Source organism: Prinia subflava, chromosome 8 (genome assembly GCF_021018805.1).
Source record: "Prinia subflava isolate CZ2003 ecotype Zambia chromosome 8, Cam_Psub_1.2, whole genome shotgun sequence".
In the NCBI taxonomy this organism is placed as follows: domain Eukaryota; kingdom Metazoa; phylum Chordata; class Aves; order Passeriformes; family Cisticolidae; genus Prinia; species Prinia subflava.
In genome coordinates, this window is record NC_086254.1 from 6,654,747 (window position 1) to 6,675,103 (window position 20,357).

At 55.6% G+C, this 20,357-nt stretch overlaps 1 protein-coding gene across 2 annotated transcripts in view; it reads right to left on the reverse strand.

Annotated features, from left to right (window-relative positions):
• The window catches only part of SMG6 (SMG6 nonsense mediated mRNA decay factor), a 104,173-nt gene that overhangs the window by 11,270 nt on the left and 72,546 nt on the right, over nt 1-20,357 (reverse strand). Inside the window, exons 14-15 of one of the 2 annotated variants that reach the window (XM_063402604.1) lie at nt 6,005-6,181; nt 2,911-3,057 (exon numbers count right to left, since the gene is read on the reverse strand). In XM_063402604.1, coding sequence (XP_063258674.1) covers nt 2,911-3,057; nt 6,005-6,181 — 324 coding nt within the window. Of the gene's footprint in view, nt 1-2,910; nt 3,061-6,004; nt 6,182-20,357 lie in introns of both variants that reach the window. The other variant, XM_063402603.1, reaches the window with a different exon arrangement.

Sequence of the window (20,357 nt, forward strand, 5' to 3'; positions counted from 1 at the left end):
GGCTGGCCAAGCAGCAGGACACGCTGTGGGCTGGGGACAGCCCTGTCTGAGAGTGCTGCCTGCCCCAGCAGTGTCGCTGCCACCTCTTCTTGTCCACCTGCCTGCCTGGCCTCTCCTCCCTCTAAACACCTGAGCAGCACCCAGGGATGTGCCTGGTCTTTCACCTTGTCCCGATGCGTCCCTGCTGTCACCAGCTGTCACCAGCTCTGTCCCAGTGTGGGGATGTGGTGAGGGCAGTGGCAGGCTGGCAGTGGAGCCAGGGAACTGCTTTGCATCTAGGGCTGCCCAGGGACACAAGAGACCTGACCCTGCTGGCTTTTTCCTCTCAGAGTTTGGGGTTTTTGGGGTCTGTGCTCATGTAGGGGTATGGAGCTGAGTTCCCTCCAAAGCTGGTGCTGGCTTCCCTGCCATTTGAGGGCTTCCCTGTTTGCCATTTGTGCTGCCTGGACCTGTGCTTCCCTAGCAGCTCAGGCCACAGTCCTGCACACAGCCGGGACTGACACAGGGACATAAAAAGAGCAACAAAGCTCAAATCCCCCTCCATGTGTCAATCAGCAGCACAGCTGGGCTGCCAGGGATTGGGGAGCAGGGCAAAGGCAGGAAAACCTGCAGGGGAGGAGGCAGTGACTTTATCCGTGAGAAGCACAACTCTGCAAGTCCCAGGTGAGGCCGTGACACTGCGCTCTCCTTGGGCACAGAAAGAAACCACACAGCCAAGGGATGAAGGCTTTGCCCTGCACCCCGGGGGACTGCACACATCATCACAGATTGCACAGGAGGCAGCCACAGCACCTGGACCCGAGTCCCCACTGCTGTGTGGGGAGCTGAGTCCTGTGTGCTGAGACAGGAGCCACATCTGCTGGACTCGGATGGAGCTGTGGCTTGTCCCCAGACAAATGAAAGGGTGACTTGGAGAGGAGCTGACATTCCCTAGATGGGCAGTGAATGAGAGGCTGCAGCAGGGAAGGGAAAAGGTCCCCAGCTCCATGAAACACTAAATCTGTTAGGAAGAGCAGAAAGGTCAAGGATCACAGGTTGAGAGGGAAAGTGGAGGGGGTGGATGCTGAGCTGGCTCCAAGCTGGCCTCCCCCGGCAGCATTTTCCACCCGAGCTCCTCTGCTGCTCCAGCTGCGTGGTCAGTACCCGGGCAGGGAGAGGACTGGGGCAAGCACACATGTTCTGCTCCAGGCCATTCCCAGCCAACTACGGCCTGGATAACTTTACTGAAACCCCAAGGACTTCTCCTCCACCCCGCGCCTTCAGACTCCAACTGCACCTCAGCTCTCAGCTGTGCAGCCCCTGAAGCTGCCCACACCCTCTTTTTGACCTCTCTCTGCCTTCGAGCATTGGCCCCAGCACGGCCGGGGAGGAAGGGAGGAGCAGGCCGGGGGGAGAAAGCCCCTGACAGCATCAGGCAGCCCCCACTCTCCCCGCAGAATGGGCAGCGGCCATCCCGGGGGGCCCCGCTGCAGCTGCGCCGCTCGCCGGGATCTGCTGCGCGCTGCCCTCCCCGAACATGTGCAGTTCCTGTTTGCTGCCTCTGTACGAGGCACTGGGAAGTGGGGAATTTACTTACACCTCCCGCTTAACAACCACGGGAGGCTGGGAGGCTTCAGGCCGCTTTAATTTACAGCCCATCTCTCCAATCTCTCGCTCGTTTGGTTGCTGCTTTCTTCCTCCTCGTATTAACGTGACCCAGGTACCTGCCAACAATAATGGACTCGCTTGTGGGGGCGGCCCCTCCCTCCCGGCACACAAACTTCTACCTTCGCCTTGATATGGATTGCTCTGAATTCAGATGAAAAAAAAAAAAAAGGGGGGGGGAAGAAAAAAAAAAACGAGAAAAAAGGCGAAATCTGCAAAGGTTGGGGTGGGTTTGGAAAAGCGAAGCGCAGTGGTTCTGGGCCCGGCGCCAGTAGCCCGAGGGTACACATGTGCAGGCTCTCCCAGTAGGGCCTTCAGCAGCCCTGTTTTACAACCACCTCGGCACACACTGCAGAGTTCACGCATATGGCCAGACAGATGTGTCTGGCTTACGTTCAAGGCTGGAAAATGAAGAATTATGGAAGTGAAGGGCCCTGGGCATTAGAGAGGGCGGAGGTGAGGGGGAGGGGAGCCAGGGAGAATTTTTCCTCTGCTGAGAAATCCTCATCTGGGCCGCGAGGCTGGAGGAAGAGGGGTTGCGAGCGAAGAGGCAGCCAACAGCCATCCATGCCTGTGAGACTGCTCTTAAAGCAACAGGGTGCATCGCCAGGCGTCTGCTCCCAGTCCAACCAGTTTACTTCACCAGCTCCCACTGGGAAACACGCTCTCATCAGGCCAGGGCCAGGCCAGGATCACCTGCATCCCGTCTGTTTGTCCCCATAACGATGGCAACGTTCTGGCTGCAGCAGCCCTTTGCAGAGTATTTTTCCGGCGCTGGCTCCTGCATGAACTCTGCTGTTCACGTCCCACCCTCTCCCTTGTCTGCCTGTGCCCCGCTGCACAGGAAGGCTGATTTCTCACCAGCTCTCACTGTCACGGAGCCTCTGCCCTGGGCGGGGGCACAGCTCGCTGGCACACACACTGAGGAGCTGCTGCCCTGAGGCACAGCTCACTGCCTGGCACACACAGCACTGCAGCCAGCAGCTAAAGCACTGCCCTGGCAGCTGGCAGCTCCTTAGAGAAGCTGTGTCTGGCTTCAAGAGGGTCTCCAAAACATTCATTTCATGTCCCAGGGTGTGGACAGCAACACAGATTTGGATTTTCCACAGGGCCAAAGCTGTTTGCTGCTGGGTTTCACAGAGGCAGCACGTGGCATTACACCCAGGACAGTTAAGGTGCCATGGGACATCCTAAGAGGCCACTGAAGCATGGAGGGAAAACAGCTGTGCCCCACTGGCACAGCAAGGTGGGATCAGCCCATCCTACCTGAATCTTGTCTTGACGGCGCTGCTGCTCAGCGACTTTCCTGGCCAGCGCTTGCTTTTTGGCTCTGAGCTCCTTGATGTCCATCTCTCCTCCACTGCCTTCAGTCTCGGAGTCATCTTCAAAGGCCTCAATCCTCACATCATCCTCCTTCTTCCAGGAAATGCAGAAAGAGAGAAAAACAGGAGGGCAGTCACTGTAAGGGATGCTGGTGGCAGGGATCGTTCTCGTTCTGCTCTTCCTTTTCCAGCAGACAAATCCCTGTCAGGCAGTCCATCACCCTTTGCTGATGGGTGGCTGACTATTTCTAAACATCCCAAAGAAGCCAAAGACATAGTAAACATCCAGGAAATGACAAGGTGAGACAGGAGGGAATGGGCAGGAAAGGCAGCGGCCAGGCTGGGCAGGGGCAGCCCAGCTTTATGCTCTGTTCTAAAATCACACCCTCTTCCTCACCTTGGAAAACTCTTCCCACAGCCTTGGGTGAGTCACTGATGTTTTATAGCCTCCAGTTCTGTGAAATCATGGTATTTCCCTGTCTCTCTGCTTTGCCTGGCTGTTCAGGCTGCACATCCCTGTTCAGGCTGCTTCTTCCCACCTCCCTGCACCAGGGCAGTACGAGGCTGCTCTAACACTGCTGCCTCATCCCACAGGGCACACGGGCTGCTCATCCTGATAGGAACCTCGGATCCACAAACCCAGGTATCCTTCTCCATTTCTGTCTCTGAGTAGGCCAGAGAGATTCCTGCACCCACCCCAAAACTTCCAGATGGTCTGGAACAGATGTTTCAGAAGAAGATGATCAAAACCTTGATTTTAAAGCTCCACATGATGGAGCATCCACTACGTCTCAAGGTCACCCATTTCAACAGTTAATGACTTCCTCTGTTAACATTTCCACCCTACCTCTAGTCAGCCTTTGCCATGCTCCTGCTGTCCAGGAACCTTGCCTTTGCTTTAAGGGTCCCTGGTTCTCCAATCTCCTGCCCACACCAGCACATCTGGACCATATCACATCTTCTTCCTCCCCTACAGACCCCTCCCTGAGGTTCCCCACCAGTTCTGCAGACCATTCCCAGTATGCCTGCACTGCCTGAACTGGAGACCCTAGAAGGAGCCATGCTGTTCCTACCTTAGGTGGAGGCCACAGTAGCCTTTCCCCACGTACCCAAATCTCTGGGATACAGCAGGGTGGGAGGTGGTGGCTGGGTCTAATTGGGAATCACTCACAGCCATGTTCTGCCCAAGCTTTGCTGCTCTCCCCAGTCATTGCCCACCTAAAGGGGAGCCCACAGGTCCCTGTTCCTCAACATGTGTCCCACACATGCTGCCCAGGAGCCCAACTCTCCACTGCTGCCTGCAGACCCCTCATTTCATGCAGCCAATCTTGCTCCCCAGTGACCATGGGTGGCCTTCCCAAGCCATGTCATTACCCATCCTCCCTTCTCTGCACAAAATCCAAGGGTTGTGATAGGGCTGGGTAGAGTTCCCAGATGGCCCCTGGCCAGAAGAACCTGCTCTGAGCCCCTGGAGGGCTGCAGGAGACAGATCCTGCACAGAGGGGTAAGAGCAGGGCTACACTCCCTGCCCTGTGCAGGCTGCCACGACACGTGTCAGCAGAAGGGACTCGTGGTCTTAATTTAGAACAACCCCAGAGCTGCACAGTCGTGCACTCAATCATTTCACCCAGGCCACAGAACCACCTTCTCTTCTCTCCTTGTGACCTTTTAGCCTTGGGAACGAGGAAGATGGGAGCCCTCAGGCTCACTTCCCTCTGGACCACAGGGGATGGGGGGATGCTGTCACAGGGAGAGTGTCACACCAGGGCCTCAGGGAAAAGCCTCTGTCTGATGCAGATCTGCTGGGGGGGTCAGGATCTGCTTGCACCACGGTGGTGGTGGTCACTCTGGTGAGCTGCAAGCTCCCTTGAGATCAGAGCCCAAGAGGGAAGCTCCAGGGTTGCACAACGAGCTCATGGAGAGATTCCCACACTGAGCAGAGGCTGTGGGGATGGGGCAGGAGGGAGCTATCCTGGTGCTGTGCTTGTTCACAGCAGGAACTGGAGGGACTGAGCCGACAAAAGGAGCCTTCTGAGAACAGGATCAACCCTGTCGTGACACTGGGAAGAACCTAAACATGCCCCCATATCCCACATGCCAAGTTGAAAACCTCCAGCACCTTCTCCAGAACAGGACAAAGATCCAGGTTTCCCACCTTACAGAGACAACTCCTGCCTGAGGATTTGCTGTCCCCTGCTCAGCTGGGACAAGGAGAGTGCTTAGTACAGCATTGCTCTGGGCTTCTCTGAGCTTTCTGACTTTCAGTTTCCATGGGACAGAGACAAGGTGCTGTCCCTGCTCAGGGTGAGACCCCTCTGGCTCTGAGTGCCCGGCCCCAGCACAGGGAGGGGAGCCAGAGGGAGCCTGGGCAGCACCAGGCCACCCAGCTTCCCGTTCCCAACGCCTCTGCTCCTCTCTCCTGTTTCCCTGGCCTTTCCAACTGCAAGATTAAACAGAAGAAAGGAGTCAACCTGCAGAGCAGCTGGCAGGGCCCTTAAACACACACACGGAGCCTGGAGTGAAGCAAGGCCTACAGGAACAAGCAAGGGCAGAAAAACAAGAGTTGAATTCCTTAATCACATCAGGATGTGAGAGGCAGGGGAGGGACGGGGCGCCAATGTCAGCTCTTCCTGTACGTGTGCTGGAGGCTGGAGCTCGGGCCTCTGCTGCAACGAGCTCCACGGCTATAAACTTGATCCTGAAGCTGAACCCTGACACCCCCTCGCCCACCTCCTCTCCCGGGGCCGTGGTGCTGCACGTTATTAAAGCTCCCCCCACCCTGGGTATGAAAAAAGCAGCATCTGGAACTCATAGCGGCGTGCGAGATAGAGGCAGGCGGGCTGGGCTGGCAGGAAAGGGCACGAGCGAAGCACACTCAGGAGACAAGGGCTGTGCACCATTTGCCCCCCCTGCCTCCCCCCATAAAATGCACACGCAGCTAGGCCAGCTATAAATAGCGGGAGCTGCAGGGCAGGCAGAGGCTGGGCCCCACAGGGGTGATTCTTCCTTCACCGAGGCGCGCTCTTCCCGCACGGTACCTGATCTTCCAGTTGTTTTCCCTCTTGGCTTCCCATTTCCTTTCCCATGGCGTCTGGGACGGGTGCCACTGACACATATTTTCCACCCTTGAATGCCAGCAAAGGCTCTTCTTGTCCACAAAGGGCTTCCAGGAAATACTTCAGAACTGTGACCCTCTTGCAGTCGGCTGCAATAACCTACGGGGTGAGGACGAGGGGGTTGGGGAGAGGGAAAGGAAAACAAAGTCAGTGCAAAGGGGAGCGGATGAGTAACGAGCAGGGGGAAATGTTCAGGATAGAAGGCCCAGCGGGATGCAGGCAGCACCACAGGGATGTGAGGGGTGCCCCTCTCATAAACACGGGTGGAAGGGGTTTGCCTTGCTTTGTGGTCCCCAGGGAAAAGGAGGCAGGCAAGGTCAGGACATTCAGAACCGATCCTGTCCTGCCTCCTCTGAGCACTCCAGGGCTGCAGGACTCCTGGGGCACAGCCAGCGCCCTGCCCAGCCCCAGCAAATGGGGGAAAATCCTGCTGAACCATGGGAGATCAATGATGTGGCCTATCCCTCTGTTTCTTTTTTGGTTTCCTTGCTGGATTTCCCCACAAAAAGCTGTGAAGGGACGCAGGTGTGAGAGTGAGAGGGTGGAGGCATTTGAGAAAACCCGAGCCCCACTCACCTCCAGCTCGACCCCGTCCCACAGGCCCATCTCACAGACCAACTGGGGAGCCCCGCTGGGGAGGCTGGGACGGATCTGGCCTGAAGGAAACTCAATAGCTTGGGTAATTATCCAATTTATGAGGCTCTCAAATGGAGTTTCCAGAGCACAGGAGCCCGGTGCCTCCACAGCCCTGTCCCGTGCGGCACAGCCTCGGCCGGCACCTCCGCCACGCCTGGCCTTGGCTCAGCCCTTGTCCCCTTGCAGCAGGACTCTGCACCTGCACAGCTCTCCCCTGGTGCTTCCTGCTGACTGGTGTCACCCCCAGGGAGCTGCAGATTTATAGGGAGAAAGTCAGCAAACGAGATTAAAAGTGCTACACACTGTGGACACAAAATCTGTGTTGATGACCGAGTTTCTCCTGCCCCCAAACCACCCTGGGTTTGCTCTGCTTGCAGACCAAAACAGTCTCAGAGACCTCCATCCCAAAAGGGTCTCTGCAGGCTCCCAGGACTGGAATTCTGAAGGTGGGGAGAGGGCCAGGTGCCTCCCAGCCAGGGACACACACAGTGTGATGCCAGGCCTGGTCCTGGCATGGTGGACATCAGCTTGTCCCCAGTGGGGCCGTGCCTTGGTGAGCCGGGGCTGGCAGTGGCACCAGCCCTGCTGCACCAGGCTGCTGTGAGAGGAAACTTCTGCTCTTCCACAGCACTGCCAGTTTCCTCTCTGTGGGCTAATTTTAACCACCGTGTCACTGCTGTGCGTGTCAAAAACCTGACCCTCCTCTGACCTCCAACCTCCCACCCCGGCTACCGCCGGAGCGAGGCATCTTCGTGCACCCACAGCTGGGGCTGCCTCTGATGGAAGGTGTCCCCCTGAAACCCTGTGTCCCCCTGAAACCCTGTGTCCCCCTGAAACCCTGTGTCCCCCTGAAATCCTGTGTCCCCCTGTACCTGCATGAGAGGAGAAGCCCTGTCCTCCCCACAGAGGCAGCTGCTGCTGCAGGGAGGTGGTGTGAACAGGGTGATTGCAAGAATTAGTATTTTTTCAGGACCAACAGATTCAAAACCACTGGTTCTGCACCTATAAAATGTGTCCTATGGGACCGAGGTGAGCAAAGGACAAGGTGACACCAGCTCAGCAGTTCCAGGAGCTGTTGGGGACCCTCTTTCCCAGGACAGCCTTTTGCTGCTTGTGACATCCAGCCAGGAGCAATCCCTGCAAGTGTCACCACAGGAACATTCCCATCCTCCTGGCTCTCCTTTAGGAACGATTGTGTGCAGGGGAAAGTCCAAAGGAAAGAGAACACGAGCAAAGCTGGAATGGCTGTCATGGGAAACATCTCTCCTGAGAGTTCCTGAGAACTCTGGGCTGCAGCTGAGGGAAGTGGTGGAAACCTCATCACTGGCTTCACCCCCAGCTCCACGGGCTAATGCCACAGAGACCCAGTCTGACTCACATGGGGTAACTTCTGCCCAGGGATTTTCCAGTCTGGATATCTGCAGTTCTGCTGGGCAAGCAGAGTGCCCACCACCATAAGCCACGTGCCAGGGGATGCCAGGATGTGGCCAAGAACAGCAGCAGAGGGGAAGGGGATGCAGGAACTGCCTGTATAGGTGGGGAAGAGATGGGTGCCCCAGCCTGACCCCATTCCTGAGGGATTTCTCAAGACCCCTCTAGAAATAAAAGCCACGTCCGTGAGTTTTTCAGGAGGGGCCGAGTGCTGACACAGCTGCAGTGCAGCCATTGCTCCACAAAGGCTTAAATTTGAGCCTCTTGGATCAGGAATGATCGGGGCAAAACGCAGAAGAGCTCCCTTCACCCTTGGCTGGGGCTGGGGACAAGGGCAGGTGGGATCACTCCTTCCTCCCCTCAAGAAGAAACCAGTAGGAAACACCAGATTTCCTGCCAAGCCAGCACAGCACATGCTTAAATCCAGCTCATCTGCTGGGGGGAAAAGAGCCCAACCGAAGGCCCATGACATAATGCCACAGCAACTCGTCTCATGAACACATTTTTCCAGCCCACATGAATGAAAAACAGGGAAGGAGCAAACGCTCTGCACATCCCTGTCACGTGCAGCCCTGCCCGGGGAGGACGCGGCACAGCCCCGGCCGCCGGCAGCCAGGCTGGGAAAGAAGTGACCCGTGACTGGCACCCAGGTCTCTCTAGAACGGCACAGAGGGACCCTGCATGCCGCCGAGCAACCTGCTGTGGGCAGGAACTTCCCGTTTCGGAGTGGAAACGCGAGCGGCAGCGCCGGGATAACCGGGATGGCCGCGACGGCACTCGCCGGTGCGCTCGGCGATGCCAGCGTGGCGTGGTGGGGACACCGGGGCTGTGCCTGACATTCCCGGAGGAATGGCAGCGTGGAATGGCACGGTGGGGATGTGCCCGGTGGTGTGGCAGCAGACACCTCAGCCCCAGCGGGGAGCAGAGCCCTTCCCCCTCTGTGCAGTGCAGCAGGAACCGAAAGCCTGGCTCCGAGTCACTGCTGGGTATGAAAATAGGCCTGACACGAACGCAGCCGCTCGCAAAGGAAAACCGAAACCGAGAATTGCTGAAGTGGTCTGGTGCCCCCGTCCGTGACCCGGGCTCAGTTCCCCAGAGCCACCACCGAGGCCCTCGCCACCGTGGTGCCTCTCGGGGACACGTGGCCGGGGAGCGGGCGTGGGACTGAGGTGGCTTCGGCTGCAGCAGCCCCGATTGCCAGCCGGATCTCATGGGGCCGGAGGGGAGACATTTCCATTCTCCTGCTCCATCAGACAGGCTCACCACCAGCTCCAGCACCAGCCACCCACTGGGGGCTGGCAGCTGCCGAGGCTCATTAGCCAACTGCTAATTCATGGGTCACACATTAACATACTGATCATTGAGCAAGACACAGCGGGACACACATTAACACACACTAACTGCCTGTTGAGACCCACTGGGCTGTGCTCTATCTGTACCAGCTGTTGCATTTTCAAAGCCACTCTGCAGTGCCAGTGCCACCAGGACCTTACGAGTGTCACCTCCTGCCAGCCAGCAGTGAGCAGAGCTCCCCAGTCTAACCAGGGGCTCCCAGATGTAATGAAGCTGATTCCCCCTATGGTCTCAGCTCTATTTCCCCCCACTGATAAAACAGGCAGAAAGGAAAAGCACTGCGGAGGGCATTGGACTCCCACACCACATCACCACACGTCCTCCAGGAGATTTAAGGGGAGGGAAGGGCTTGCTCTGAGAGCTGTGAGCTGTGTGCCTGAGGGGACACCTGCACCTGGTGCTGGCGGGGTGACACGGCCAGAAACCAGCCCCGCTCTCGCTTTGGGTCAGAGGAGCCCTGGAGCCGGGGGGGCCGCGCCTCCGCCCCGGGCCGGCCCCGCTGCTCCGCACGCGGCTCTCCCGCAGCTCCCAAAATCGCTGTCACACCCTCCGCCGCCTTCAATCAACTTTTACAACTTGTTAATTTTACACAGCGTCCTAAAGAGCAAACAACTGGGAGGCAGGAATGCAGATTCCTTCAGCTAGTCCAAAGAGCCTGCGGCAGCCCAGCCAGCTGGCCGGGGGAGCCCTGCTCAGCCGCGGGGACCTGCCACATCCCGGGGGGGACATGGGCTGGAGGGGGCTGCCCCACGCCCACGGCAGCCTCTGGCAATGCCACACTGCCGCTGGAGGTGTGTGGAGGGATCCTGGCAGCTTCTACCTCGGCAAAGCCTGAGACTCCACGAGGAAACAGGAGGCAGCAGCTCTGGAGAAGTGATTGCTCGGAGGACAGGCTGCCATGGCCGGCTCTGCATTCCTATGTGCGAGGGGGAGACACCAGCACATCCTGACAGCTGGATTCAGAAGGGGAAAAGGACATGAGAAGTTTGAGTCATAGCATGGAGAGATCCCATCCCAGATTCAGAGATGGGAACGGGATAGGACCGGGACTCAGAGCCAAGCTGCAGCACAATCCAGCGTGGGGATAACACTGTTTTTGCCACATCATTTTAAACATGTCTTAGCTGAAGTAGCTCGACGATGCTGAGACCAAGAGAGCCCCAAACAATCTAAACCACGCAGCGACAGCACTGCCCAGCTGAAATGTTTGTACTGACCCTGCAAAACATCCAGGCAGGCCATGGCTCAATGCCACCCTGTGCCCTGGGCTGCCTCCTCCCATCCCTGGGGAGCCAGCTCGGAGGAGGAGCAGAGGAAAGCACCTCCTTTGGTCTTGTCCCGTCTGGGTTTTAATCTCGCAGGCTTGCACAGAAGCTGGGCTGGGTTAAGCCCTGGACTCATCACAGCCCAACTCCTCTGGGCTCGCTCCCCACCCGAGCAGTCCCTTGCTCTGCCCAGCCCCAAATACAGCATGGAGGGGTTTGGCCACCTGGGTAGGGAGGACCAAGGTGTCCATCCCAGCTGGGCAGAGGCACTCACAGCTCGGTGTAACCCTGGTTTCAGCAGCTGAGAGCTGCCTGCAGCCACAGGTCTCTCAGAGAAACTTTTAATTTCAACTAATCCCACAAGCAGGCTTGGTGGATGTGGTTCCCATGTGCCTGCAATGCTGTGTGTGACCTGAGAGAGCAACTGTGGCTGCAGCAGGGAACAAACCAAGGCACCTCTGGCTTGGATGCATCTCACTGCTGCAATCTGTGCACCAAGCAGAGAGCACACCTGGGGAAAGGATCCACCACATCCATGCCAGATGCTCCATCACAGAGAGGAGCATGAGGAAACACCCAAGGAAGACAGAGAAGTTCAGAAGTACCATTCCAGTTGCTCTTCCCTGTGGCCACAGCTGGAGAACCACTCTCCAAAGAGAAAGTGTGGCCATGTCTCATCCTAAACTCTCTCCCAGCATCCTGAGCCTCACACAGGCACAGCTCCAGCCTCTGCACTGGGGCACACAGTCTCAGACGAGTCATCACAGCAGATGTGCTCTGGCCTGGCAAACACCTCTGTGTTTCCAGCTTTAAAGGCCACACAGCTCAGCCAGGACTGGCCTTTAAAGCTGGAAAGCAGCACGGAGAGGGAGCCAGCTGCCCACCATCACCGGGGTTTGCTGGGCTTGCCTCATCCAGTGCAGTGATGCAGAGAACACACATGGGTGACATAAAGGTGCAAAGTGATGGATCTCAGCTGAGTCACCCAATTTTTGGGGTCAGAGACCAGAAGAAGCCCTGAGCAGCCTGCACAGATTCCTGCCAAGGTTCTGGTACCTGTCACTGGTGGCAGCTGTAGGACATCAGGGTGAGACTCAGTGACATGGGGGAAGCTGTGAGCAGCTCTGGGGCTTGGAGCCAAAATACCTCTAAGGGCCCTGCAGGAACCTTTAGCTAATTTTGTAGAAGAGTCAACACTACAGCCAAAGCAGATGTTCCAGATGAAAAACCATCCTCCAGATCCACCTAAAGCTCCTGTGCCCAGGATGGCCTGGAGAGCTGACACAGCCCAGCCCAGGACCAACTGCTTCCCTGGAGCTACACAGCCTGGAGAGGAAAGTTCCTGCTGGATTCCAAACCAAGCTTTTGGCTTTCACCAGTGCTTGGAAAGACTTGCCCTAATGTCTTACTCACCTGTTAAATGTGCTAAAGAACTTCACTGTCAGATCCAGGGAGCACGGAGCAGTTGGCTCCAGGCTGCATCCGACACCTCGCAGGCAGGAGGTGGCTCTTCAGCTTGTTTAAATTTACCCCCTCCAGAGCAGTCCCAGAGAAGATGATGGGATGGAGGAAGTTGCCAGTGAATAATGGGGATGTTTCATCTGGTTTGTGAGTGTCTGATTCTCCTCGTGGCCTCAGGCATCGCTGCCAACAGCTCAGCAAGGGCTGTGGGCTCCTCCACACAGCAAAATGGTGCCTCCAGTAAGACACTGAAGGAATTTTTGCAGGAATTTTTGCAGAATTTTCACTGGAGAAAGAACTTGCTTCCACCCACCACGGCCACATGTGCTGATCCCCACAGTAGTGACACATTCAGGGCATTTCTGCTCTTCAAGGTGAAGCCTTGAGCACAGGACCACACATTTGAATTGTCTGTCATGTGAACAAGGGGCTGAAAAATCACAGCTGTGGAAGAGGCAGATGACTCCTGGAGAAACAGTGAGTCACACACAGGGACTCCCTGTTACAGCCACCTCAGTGCTTTCCTGTCTCCCATCCCAGATCCCAGCACTTCCAAACGTCCCAAGGAAAGAAAGAGAAAAAGTCAGGCCACAGAGTAAAGCCGAGTCCAAAGGAGCTTGCTTTGCTTCTCCCTTGTTAATCTTACCAGAATATGAACTGGAGAAGACAAATCCCTGAAATCCTGCCCCTAACCCACGGTCCCAGGCTGGGGAAGGAGGAAGGCAAGCTCCTTATCCTCAGCAAAGCCAACATGGCACCACTGACAGCTTTCACAGGGCATGGGCTGCTCTCCCTGCCGCAGGAGCCTCCAGTCTTTTCCTTTTCGGGGACTGGGGGAATTTATTTCCTCTGCCATTTCGGAGGATGCCTGCCTTGCCAGAGATTGTTTTGCAGAGTTCAGACAGATAAGAAAGTGGTTAGCAGGCTCTTCGGTGGAGGAAGGGAGGATTGCTTAGTAAGGGAAAGGCGACCGCTCTGCTCTCAGCAGCCGCACGCTGCCCTTCCTCTGAGGCCACCACTCCAGCGTTGGGGACAAGGCAGGGCCACCCCCACACCTCTCCACCCTGGGTGTTTTTCGGGTACATCTGCTCGTGAGGCCACGCTGGTGACCAGAGACTGTGCTGCTGTGCCAAGACTGGGATCTGTCTCTCCTGGAATTTGGGAAATGCGGCTGATGAATGTTCAATCCAACATCTCGACTGCAAATCTCAGGGTGTTCTTGCGACAGTGCCCTGAGACAGAGCCCTTTCTGCAGGATATGTGGAGAAAAAAAAAGGGCAGGAGCCCACTCCAGGCTGCCTGTGCTGTGGGACAGTGCTGTGGTTATCTGGCACCCTCCCTTTTCCAGAATGTGTCTCTGGAGCGTTGCAGAAGGGAGCTGGCCCTGCTGGGAGCTCACACGGAGGAAACCCTGAAGATTCATCAACAGCAGAAATTTTTCCCAAGGACTACCCTATGGACACAACGAGAAACTGCCCCACGATTTCACCCAGAGAGTAACTCAGAGATTCCTGACCCCAGGACAAAGCACCGGTGTCACAGAGTGCTGTGACAGTGGGAAGTTGGGTGGTGGAAGGAAAAGCATGACAACACAGGAACAGGGGAGCAGGGATGGCAATCTACAACATAAAAATAGCACAAAAAGGTGCAAACTAAAGCTCACCCTGACAGCGCCCACCTGCCCAGCCTGCACCATCCACCTCTTGCCCTTCCAGTGTCACCTCTGCTTCAGGCAGAGAGGCAAGAGCTGGAATATTCTGCCTGGAAGCCATTTCTGTGAGTTTACACAGCTTATACGTTCTCCATGCAGTTCCTGGCCGCCTTCCATCGCAGATGAGAGTTTTATGTCGAATTTTAAGTTTGACCACAAATATTTAAACTTCCTTGGACCACAAATGCTGTATCTTCTTTGTGGTTTAGTTGGCACCAAATGAGTATTTACAGATCCCTATATGTCTGTCTGTCATTTAAATATCTCACGGAGGTGCCAAAGGCTTCCAAAGTGGAGAGGCTCCTCCAGCAGACCCCTGATTTCCCCCTCTCTGCCCTTCCCTTCTCAGCACAGGCAAGGGAGAGGTGCAGGCACTGGCCAAGCCCTTGCAGAGGGCACAGCTGCTCTGGCCTGAGCATTTCATACTTGCACTCTATTAAGTTTTCTTTCCAGAGAATGTCATCTGAGATCCCACCATAACTTCCACAGTTCCCTGCCCTGGTGGATACTTGAACTGGGATGAAAGCATTTGGAATTTTCTCCTCTTCTTTGAGGAAACTGAGTCTACAGGAGACTGTTTTAATGAGAACCGCTAAAACCTCCTAAAGCAGCACAGCTCCCACCTGGCCACTGCTGCAGCCTCCCCACGGGGGTTTTCACTTCCTCAAACACCAGCAATTCTCAGCGGGTGATAATCCCAACCTGCTGAACTGGGATCCCTCTCTAGGTAAACTGGTCAGAGTGGTTAGTGCCAGTGGCACAATGGTATTGAATTCAGGCAAGGCCGTTTGGCCAGGAAAAGGCAGCCAAATAAATACCATAAAAGATCCCTCCTAAGCATCCCGTGCCAAAGGAATTTGGTGCTGCTGTTACTTGGAGCTGGATGGGGAGCAGAGAGCTGAGAGTCCTTGAGCTGACACCCAGCAGCAGCCCAAAATATGAGTTAAAGAACACACACACTGGCTTGAGTAAAGTTCTGTGTGTATTCCACTTCCTTCAGACTTTTTAGTCTAGGGCACAAACTGGATGCTTGTCCCACCAATTTTAGGGGAATTTTAAAACACGGAGATGCTGCTCCTGCTTTTCCCATGCCAGGGATCCACAGCACTGGCCGGCTGTGGCAGCACTCAGGGAGCTCTCCCACACTCCCACCACCCTTTGGGGGACACAAAACAACAGCATGCCCATGGCAAAAGCTCCAGTGATGGCTGCCCACATCAGAGGAAACAGATACCTGAGTCAGAGCCCTGGGATGCGAAACCTCTGCTCCACAAACCAGAAGCCAGACGGAGCAACGTCAGTGCCGAGCTGCCCTGGTGCTGCTCGCACGCCTCACCAGCCCTGGATGCTGCTGGGAAGCTCAGGGCACTCTGCCTCTCCTCAGCTTTGGAAGTGGAAAGAGAAGCAGCTTTGCTTTGAACTAACAAAGCCCTGGTGAAAGGGCAGCTCGCGGGGCTGCCACGTGCAGGGAGGAGCTCCTCCGACTGCCGGCTGCTCTGTCGGGGCCAGCGTTGAATTCCCTTGAAAACAGAGGGTGGGGATACAGCAGGCAATGGAATAACACCAGAAAAATGCCACCACAGCTCGGCTGGCTGCTGCACCACAGCCCCAGAGATATTCCCAACACTGGCATTTCCCCCCTGCCTCAAGAACCGCGCTGGCAGCACGCTCCCGGCTCGGGGCAGGGCGGGAAGCGCCTCTCACCATTTCCAGCAGCCACTTCAGGGAGGGACAAACGCTCTGTTTTGCTTTACAGTGAAATGCTGCCACTTAGGGGACTCCTGATGACGTTCTTGTGCCTGAGAGCCCATGTCCTCTTCCAGGAGGGGCTGCTCCAAGCAGGACATGCTCCCTTAGCCTACCAGAGAGGTAACTTTTGGCACTGGCTGTGAGCTCTGCTCCACAAGGATCCTGCTCTGCTTTAAGGAAGCAGCAAGCACAGCTCTGCTACTTATACCCAATACTCAGCTCTTCTGGCAAATGATTAATGGCCTGAGTCTTGCAGTTGCTCACTTCCAGCTGGGCCAAGAGCTGCAAACACACCTAGGGAAGGGAAGGAGGAATTGGAACGTTGGCTTGCTGGGGAAAGGAAAACTATTCGCTGTGTCTTTGTTTTTGGGAGAGCTCCTCCTCTCGGGAGTGGGATGCTGAGTGCAGAGCAGGGCCCCTGCCCCGAAACGCAGGAGCTGAAGCAGAACAATAGGGTGGGGACTCTGGATGGGCCCCGACAAGTGGGGTGGGCTGGAGCGGGGGCACCGATCCATCCTTTTGACTTCATTCACACTTACAGCTGCATTAGAGACATTTCCTGAAAGCACAGTAGGAAGAGAGGGGTATTCGCTCACTCCACCCTCCAGCTAACACCGTCCTCGCGATCCAGCCGTGCACTGAGAGCCAACTCTGGCCTCTGGCAGAGCTGCAGGCCAGACATTACAAGCGCTGGTGTGAGCAGCACAGGTCCCCACCCGATGAGCAGCGAGCAGACTTGGAGCACAAAGGAGGGGCGCAGCAGCCAGCGAAAAATAAAAAACAATCAAAGCAGGGAAACGCAGAGCATTGTCCAAGGTGCTCAAGAAGGTGTCAAGAGCGGGATCTGAGTGTTTGAACGCTGCAGCCACGCGGTGATATCAGACAAAAGGAGGCAGGTTGTCCTGCAGAGGAGGGCAGTGACAGCCACGCTGCTCCAGGGGCAGGGGCTCACCCCGGGGTGAGCTCACCCTGTGTCCCCAGCCCGTCCTCCCCCAGGCAGGCCCTGAGCTGTGGCGGGAGCGGGGCACTGGGAATGGCGTGGTGACGGTGACGAGCCCCGCGCCTGACTCAGCCCGGCCCATCGGCAGCCTGCATGTGCAGCATGAAAAACAACTCTTTTTTTTCCCTCTTTTCTGAAAAACAAAAAGCCAGACGCCCTCTTGCAGATCTGGAGTTACTCAGGCTGACTCACAGCAAGGCTCTCCTGGCTCTGCTGGCAGTACCTGGAGTGAGCTGTGCGGGCTGTGCTGGTGGCACCCACGGTGTCACACACCTGGAGCTGTGGCACTTCTCTGAGTGCTGTGACAACAGCCTGCTGCAGCCAAGCTAATTATTTCTGGCTTCAAACTTCAACCATTTTTGGTGAATCCCCGAATGAAAAAAAAAACCCAAATAAATGAAGACTATAATTTTTTTTTTTTTTTTTTTTGTAAATGGGAAAAGTATTTCTTTCATTCTCCCATAATACGAATCCAGCAAACAGGAAAAACATGAACCCAAACCAAAGCTCAGACATCACATCTGGGGAGAGACCAAGCATGGAAAATTTTAATCCAAAGGTTAATGTTTGGGAAGCTCTGAGTGTGTGAAAAGAGGGGTTAGATGGGTGCTGCTCCGAGGCTCGAACAGTTATTGCCGCCAAGTGGCGGCTTTCAAACGGTGCCTGCCTGCCCCAGCCCAGGCACTCGGGGTCAGGAGCTAAAATAGAAAACAACTGAAATCACTGGAAGCAAACAAACACTCAGATCAGATGCTGGAAAAGCCAAGCGAGGAAGGAGCCAGCAGCAAGAAATGCAACTCGAGCCCTGTGACTGGGAACGGCCTCCTGACTCGCCCTGGGTGAATTGCACCAATCCACATGGTGCTGGTGGCTCTTGTGACCCTCTCCTCCTCCCCCAACCCTCCTGTGCCACCTCCAAGATCACTCAACAGCCCTGTGACACTCCTGTCTCAACTGTCACCTCCATCTCCTTTGCTCACTGCTCTGCAGGGTCACACTCTAGTGGTTGTCACACCTTGGGGCTTTTTCCACCCCACACTTTTCTCACCAGAACCACCATTTCCTGCCCGAGGACAGAACACCCAACCTTTCCCCTTCCCCCCAGTCCTTCCTCCTTCACCCCACCCTGGCAGAAACACCTCCCTGCACCTGCCCAGAGCAGCATCTCTGCTGCTCTCCTGCTCACTCCACCCTTGCACCCTGAGCTGCTGGGCTGCTGCATCCCCAGTCCTGCAGCTCTGCCCTCTGAGCATCTCATGCCCTTTTTCCCCACATCCTGCCTCCAAAACGCCTTTGTCTTCATCTTCTGCATTAGATTATGCCCTTTCCAGACTGCTCCTTCCAGACACTAGAAATCTCTCATCCCCAAAGCCCCGACAGAATAGCATCCTAATTGCCTTTGTTAGGGATGGGGCCATGCCTGTAAAACTTCGGCACTAACAATAGCTTAAAAGCTCCAGGAGTTCAGCGTGGAGCCCTCCCACACCAAAGCAAACACAAAGAGAAGGGACCATATGTCTGCAAAGGGGCCGTGTCAGGTGGGTCGGAGCCCGGGGCTCCCCGGGGGTGGGAAGGGAAGGCACAGCCCCGGCAGGCGTGAGAGCATCCGGCACCACCAGGGAATCAGCAGGGCAGAGCTGCTCTCCAAGGAGCCGCAGCACCCGTGGGCTGGGCTCTGCACTGGCCAGAAAGGCTGGGCTGCTTCTCTCCGGGGTGCTGAGCCCAACAGCTCCTGCCCAGGCAGCTGCTCCCCGCAGCCACGGTGAGGTTTGGTTTTAGGCACATCACTGACACAGAAAATGACTGGGACCTGCTGCAGAGTGAGGGGTGACACCTCGCAAAAGCTGGGCTGTCACACAGTGCTGCCCCCAAGGTGGTGGTGCTGACCAGAGAAGTGTAAGGATGAATGATGAAGTTCAGCTCCTAATATTCTGATTTTGAGCCTGCTCAAGGTGTCAGGCTGCTGGGGGACACACAGACACAGGCCAGAGAGGAGGGGAAGGGGAAATGTCAGCAGAGAATCTCTGCAAAAAGGACAGGAAAACCATAAACTAGTGCACAAAAACTGGAAATGATTCTTTAACAAACCACTGAGTAAGGTAACCCAGCTTAGGACCAGTGCCTTGCCTGGCTGAGGCCAAATTCCAGGCACCTCTTGCTCCCTGACCACACTGCAGGTAAAAAACTGAATCTGCTGACAACTAACTGCAGAAACATGGAGATAAAAATGAAAAAGAAACAGAAGCAAGGCTGAGGGAAAACACACCAGGAACTTCTGTAGACACTGAATGTCTCTCAAAGCTTAGCCCAGAAAAAGGGCTCTAAAAGCACCTCTGTCTGGGCAGGGAAAGGGAACAGTGATGCCAAGGGAAGACCTCAAGGAGCAGCCGAGGGGAAATTGTGGCAGGGCTCACCTGCAAAGGCAGGGGAAGTGTGTGATGAGAAACGTGAGCAGAAGAGGCTGGCAAAGCCTTGGCTCAGGCTCCCTCAGGGTCTGTGCTCATGGAAGCGTGTGCTAGCACGCTCAGAGCAGTCCCAGCAAAGGCCAGGCAGGCGTGCTCCAGCTGCCCATGGACCATCGCTCCCCATCCCTGCAGCCAAGGGGGAAAATGTAATCAGAGCAATTTCTATTAGCAAGAATATAAAGACTTGGAAGCTCTGGGCTGTCTCTTGACAACTAATTAATTACCAGGTAGCATCCCCTTGAAGCTGCCAACACAGCACACACAAGTTCCAGCATGATTTAGGGAGAGGGATGAACTTTACAATAAACTCTAGAATTTTACTTCATCTCCCGCCACCATCTGAGGTCCTGGGGGAACAAGAAGGGGTGGCAAGAGGCAAAGTCTGAAGCCATCTGGGATCATCATTAACTCGTTCACTCATGGCCCCTGAAACAAAAATGCCGACTTCGCTGTGAGCAGCAGCTTCCAGCCAGATGAGCTCCTTGGATCCTCCATTTCTTAAATGCTCTCCTGCCAGTTCTGCCATTCCCAGGAGGACACAAAGGGACAAAGGCTGTTTGGGCTGCAGAGGCTGTCAGGGAGAGCAGTGGAAGCTGCTACCCGTTGTGATGTGCCAAGCTTTGTCAGGACATCTCATACAAAAAGTAAAAAAAAAAAAAGATAACAAGAAGCTAGAGCTGCAGACCAGGATGTGTGACCTGTGAAGGAGCTGGGCTTAGGCAGCCAGGACCAAGAATCTCAGAATGGTTTGGGTTGGAAGGGACCTTAAAGACCACATGGCTCCAACCCCCCTGCAACTGAACACTCCCCTGATTCAATATAAACCTCATGGCAGCACTGTGAGGTCTGAACAAGGAGACAACACATGAAATCTGAGGATATTTAGAGGCAGGCATCCCAACATAACATTTCCCAGGGCTCTAGAGCCACAGGGAGATGGGAGAGGCTGCTCAGCGTGGCACAAACGGCCTGAACTACCCAGGGTGGTATAAAATTAACCATTAGCAGCACCTTGATCAGCACAGGGGGACAGTGCTATGTTTGAGAACTGCTTTGAGGAGTTTTCTTACCTGTGTCAGCTCTTTCACCACTTGAGACAACCAGGCAGATTCTGGGAGCAGAAGCCTCCGTCTCCCTGCCCCAGGCCACAGCTCTACTGGTGGCCACGGATTTCTCCCTTAAGGCACCAGCACAGCCACAGGTC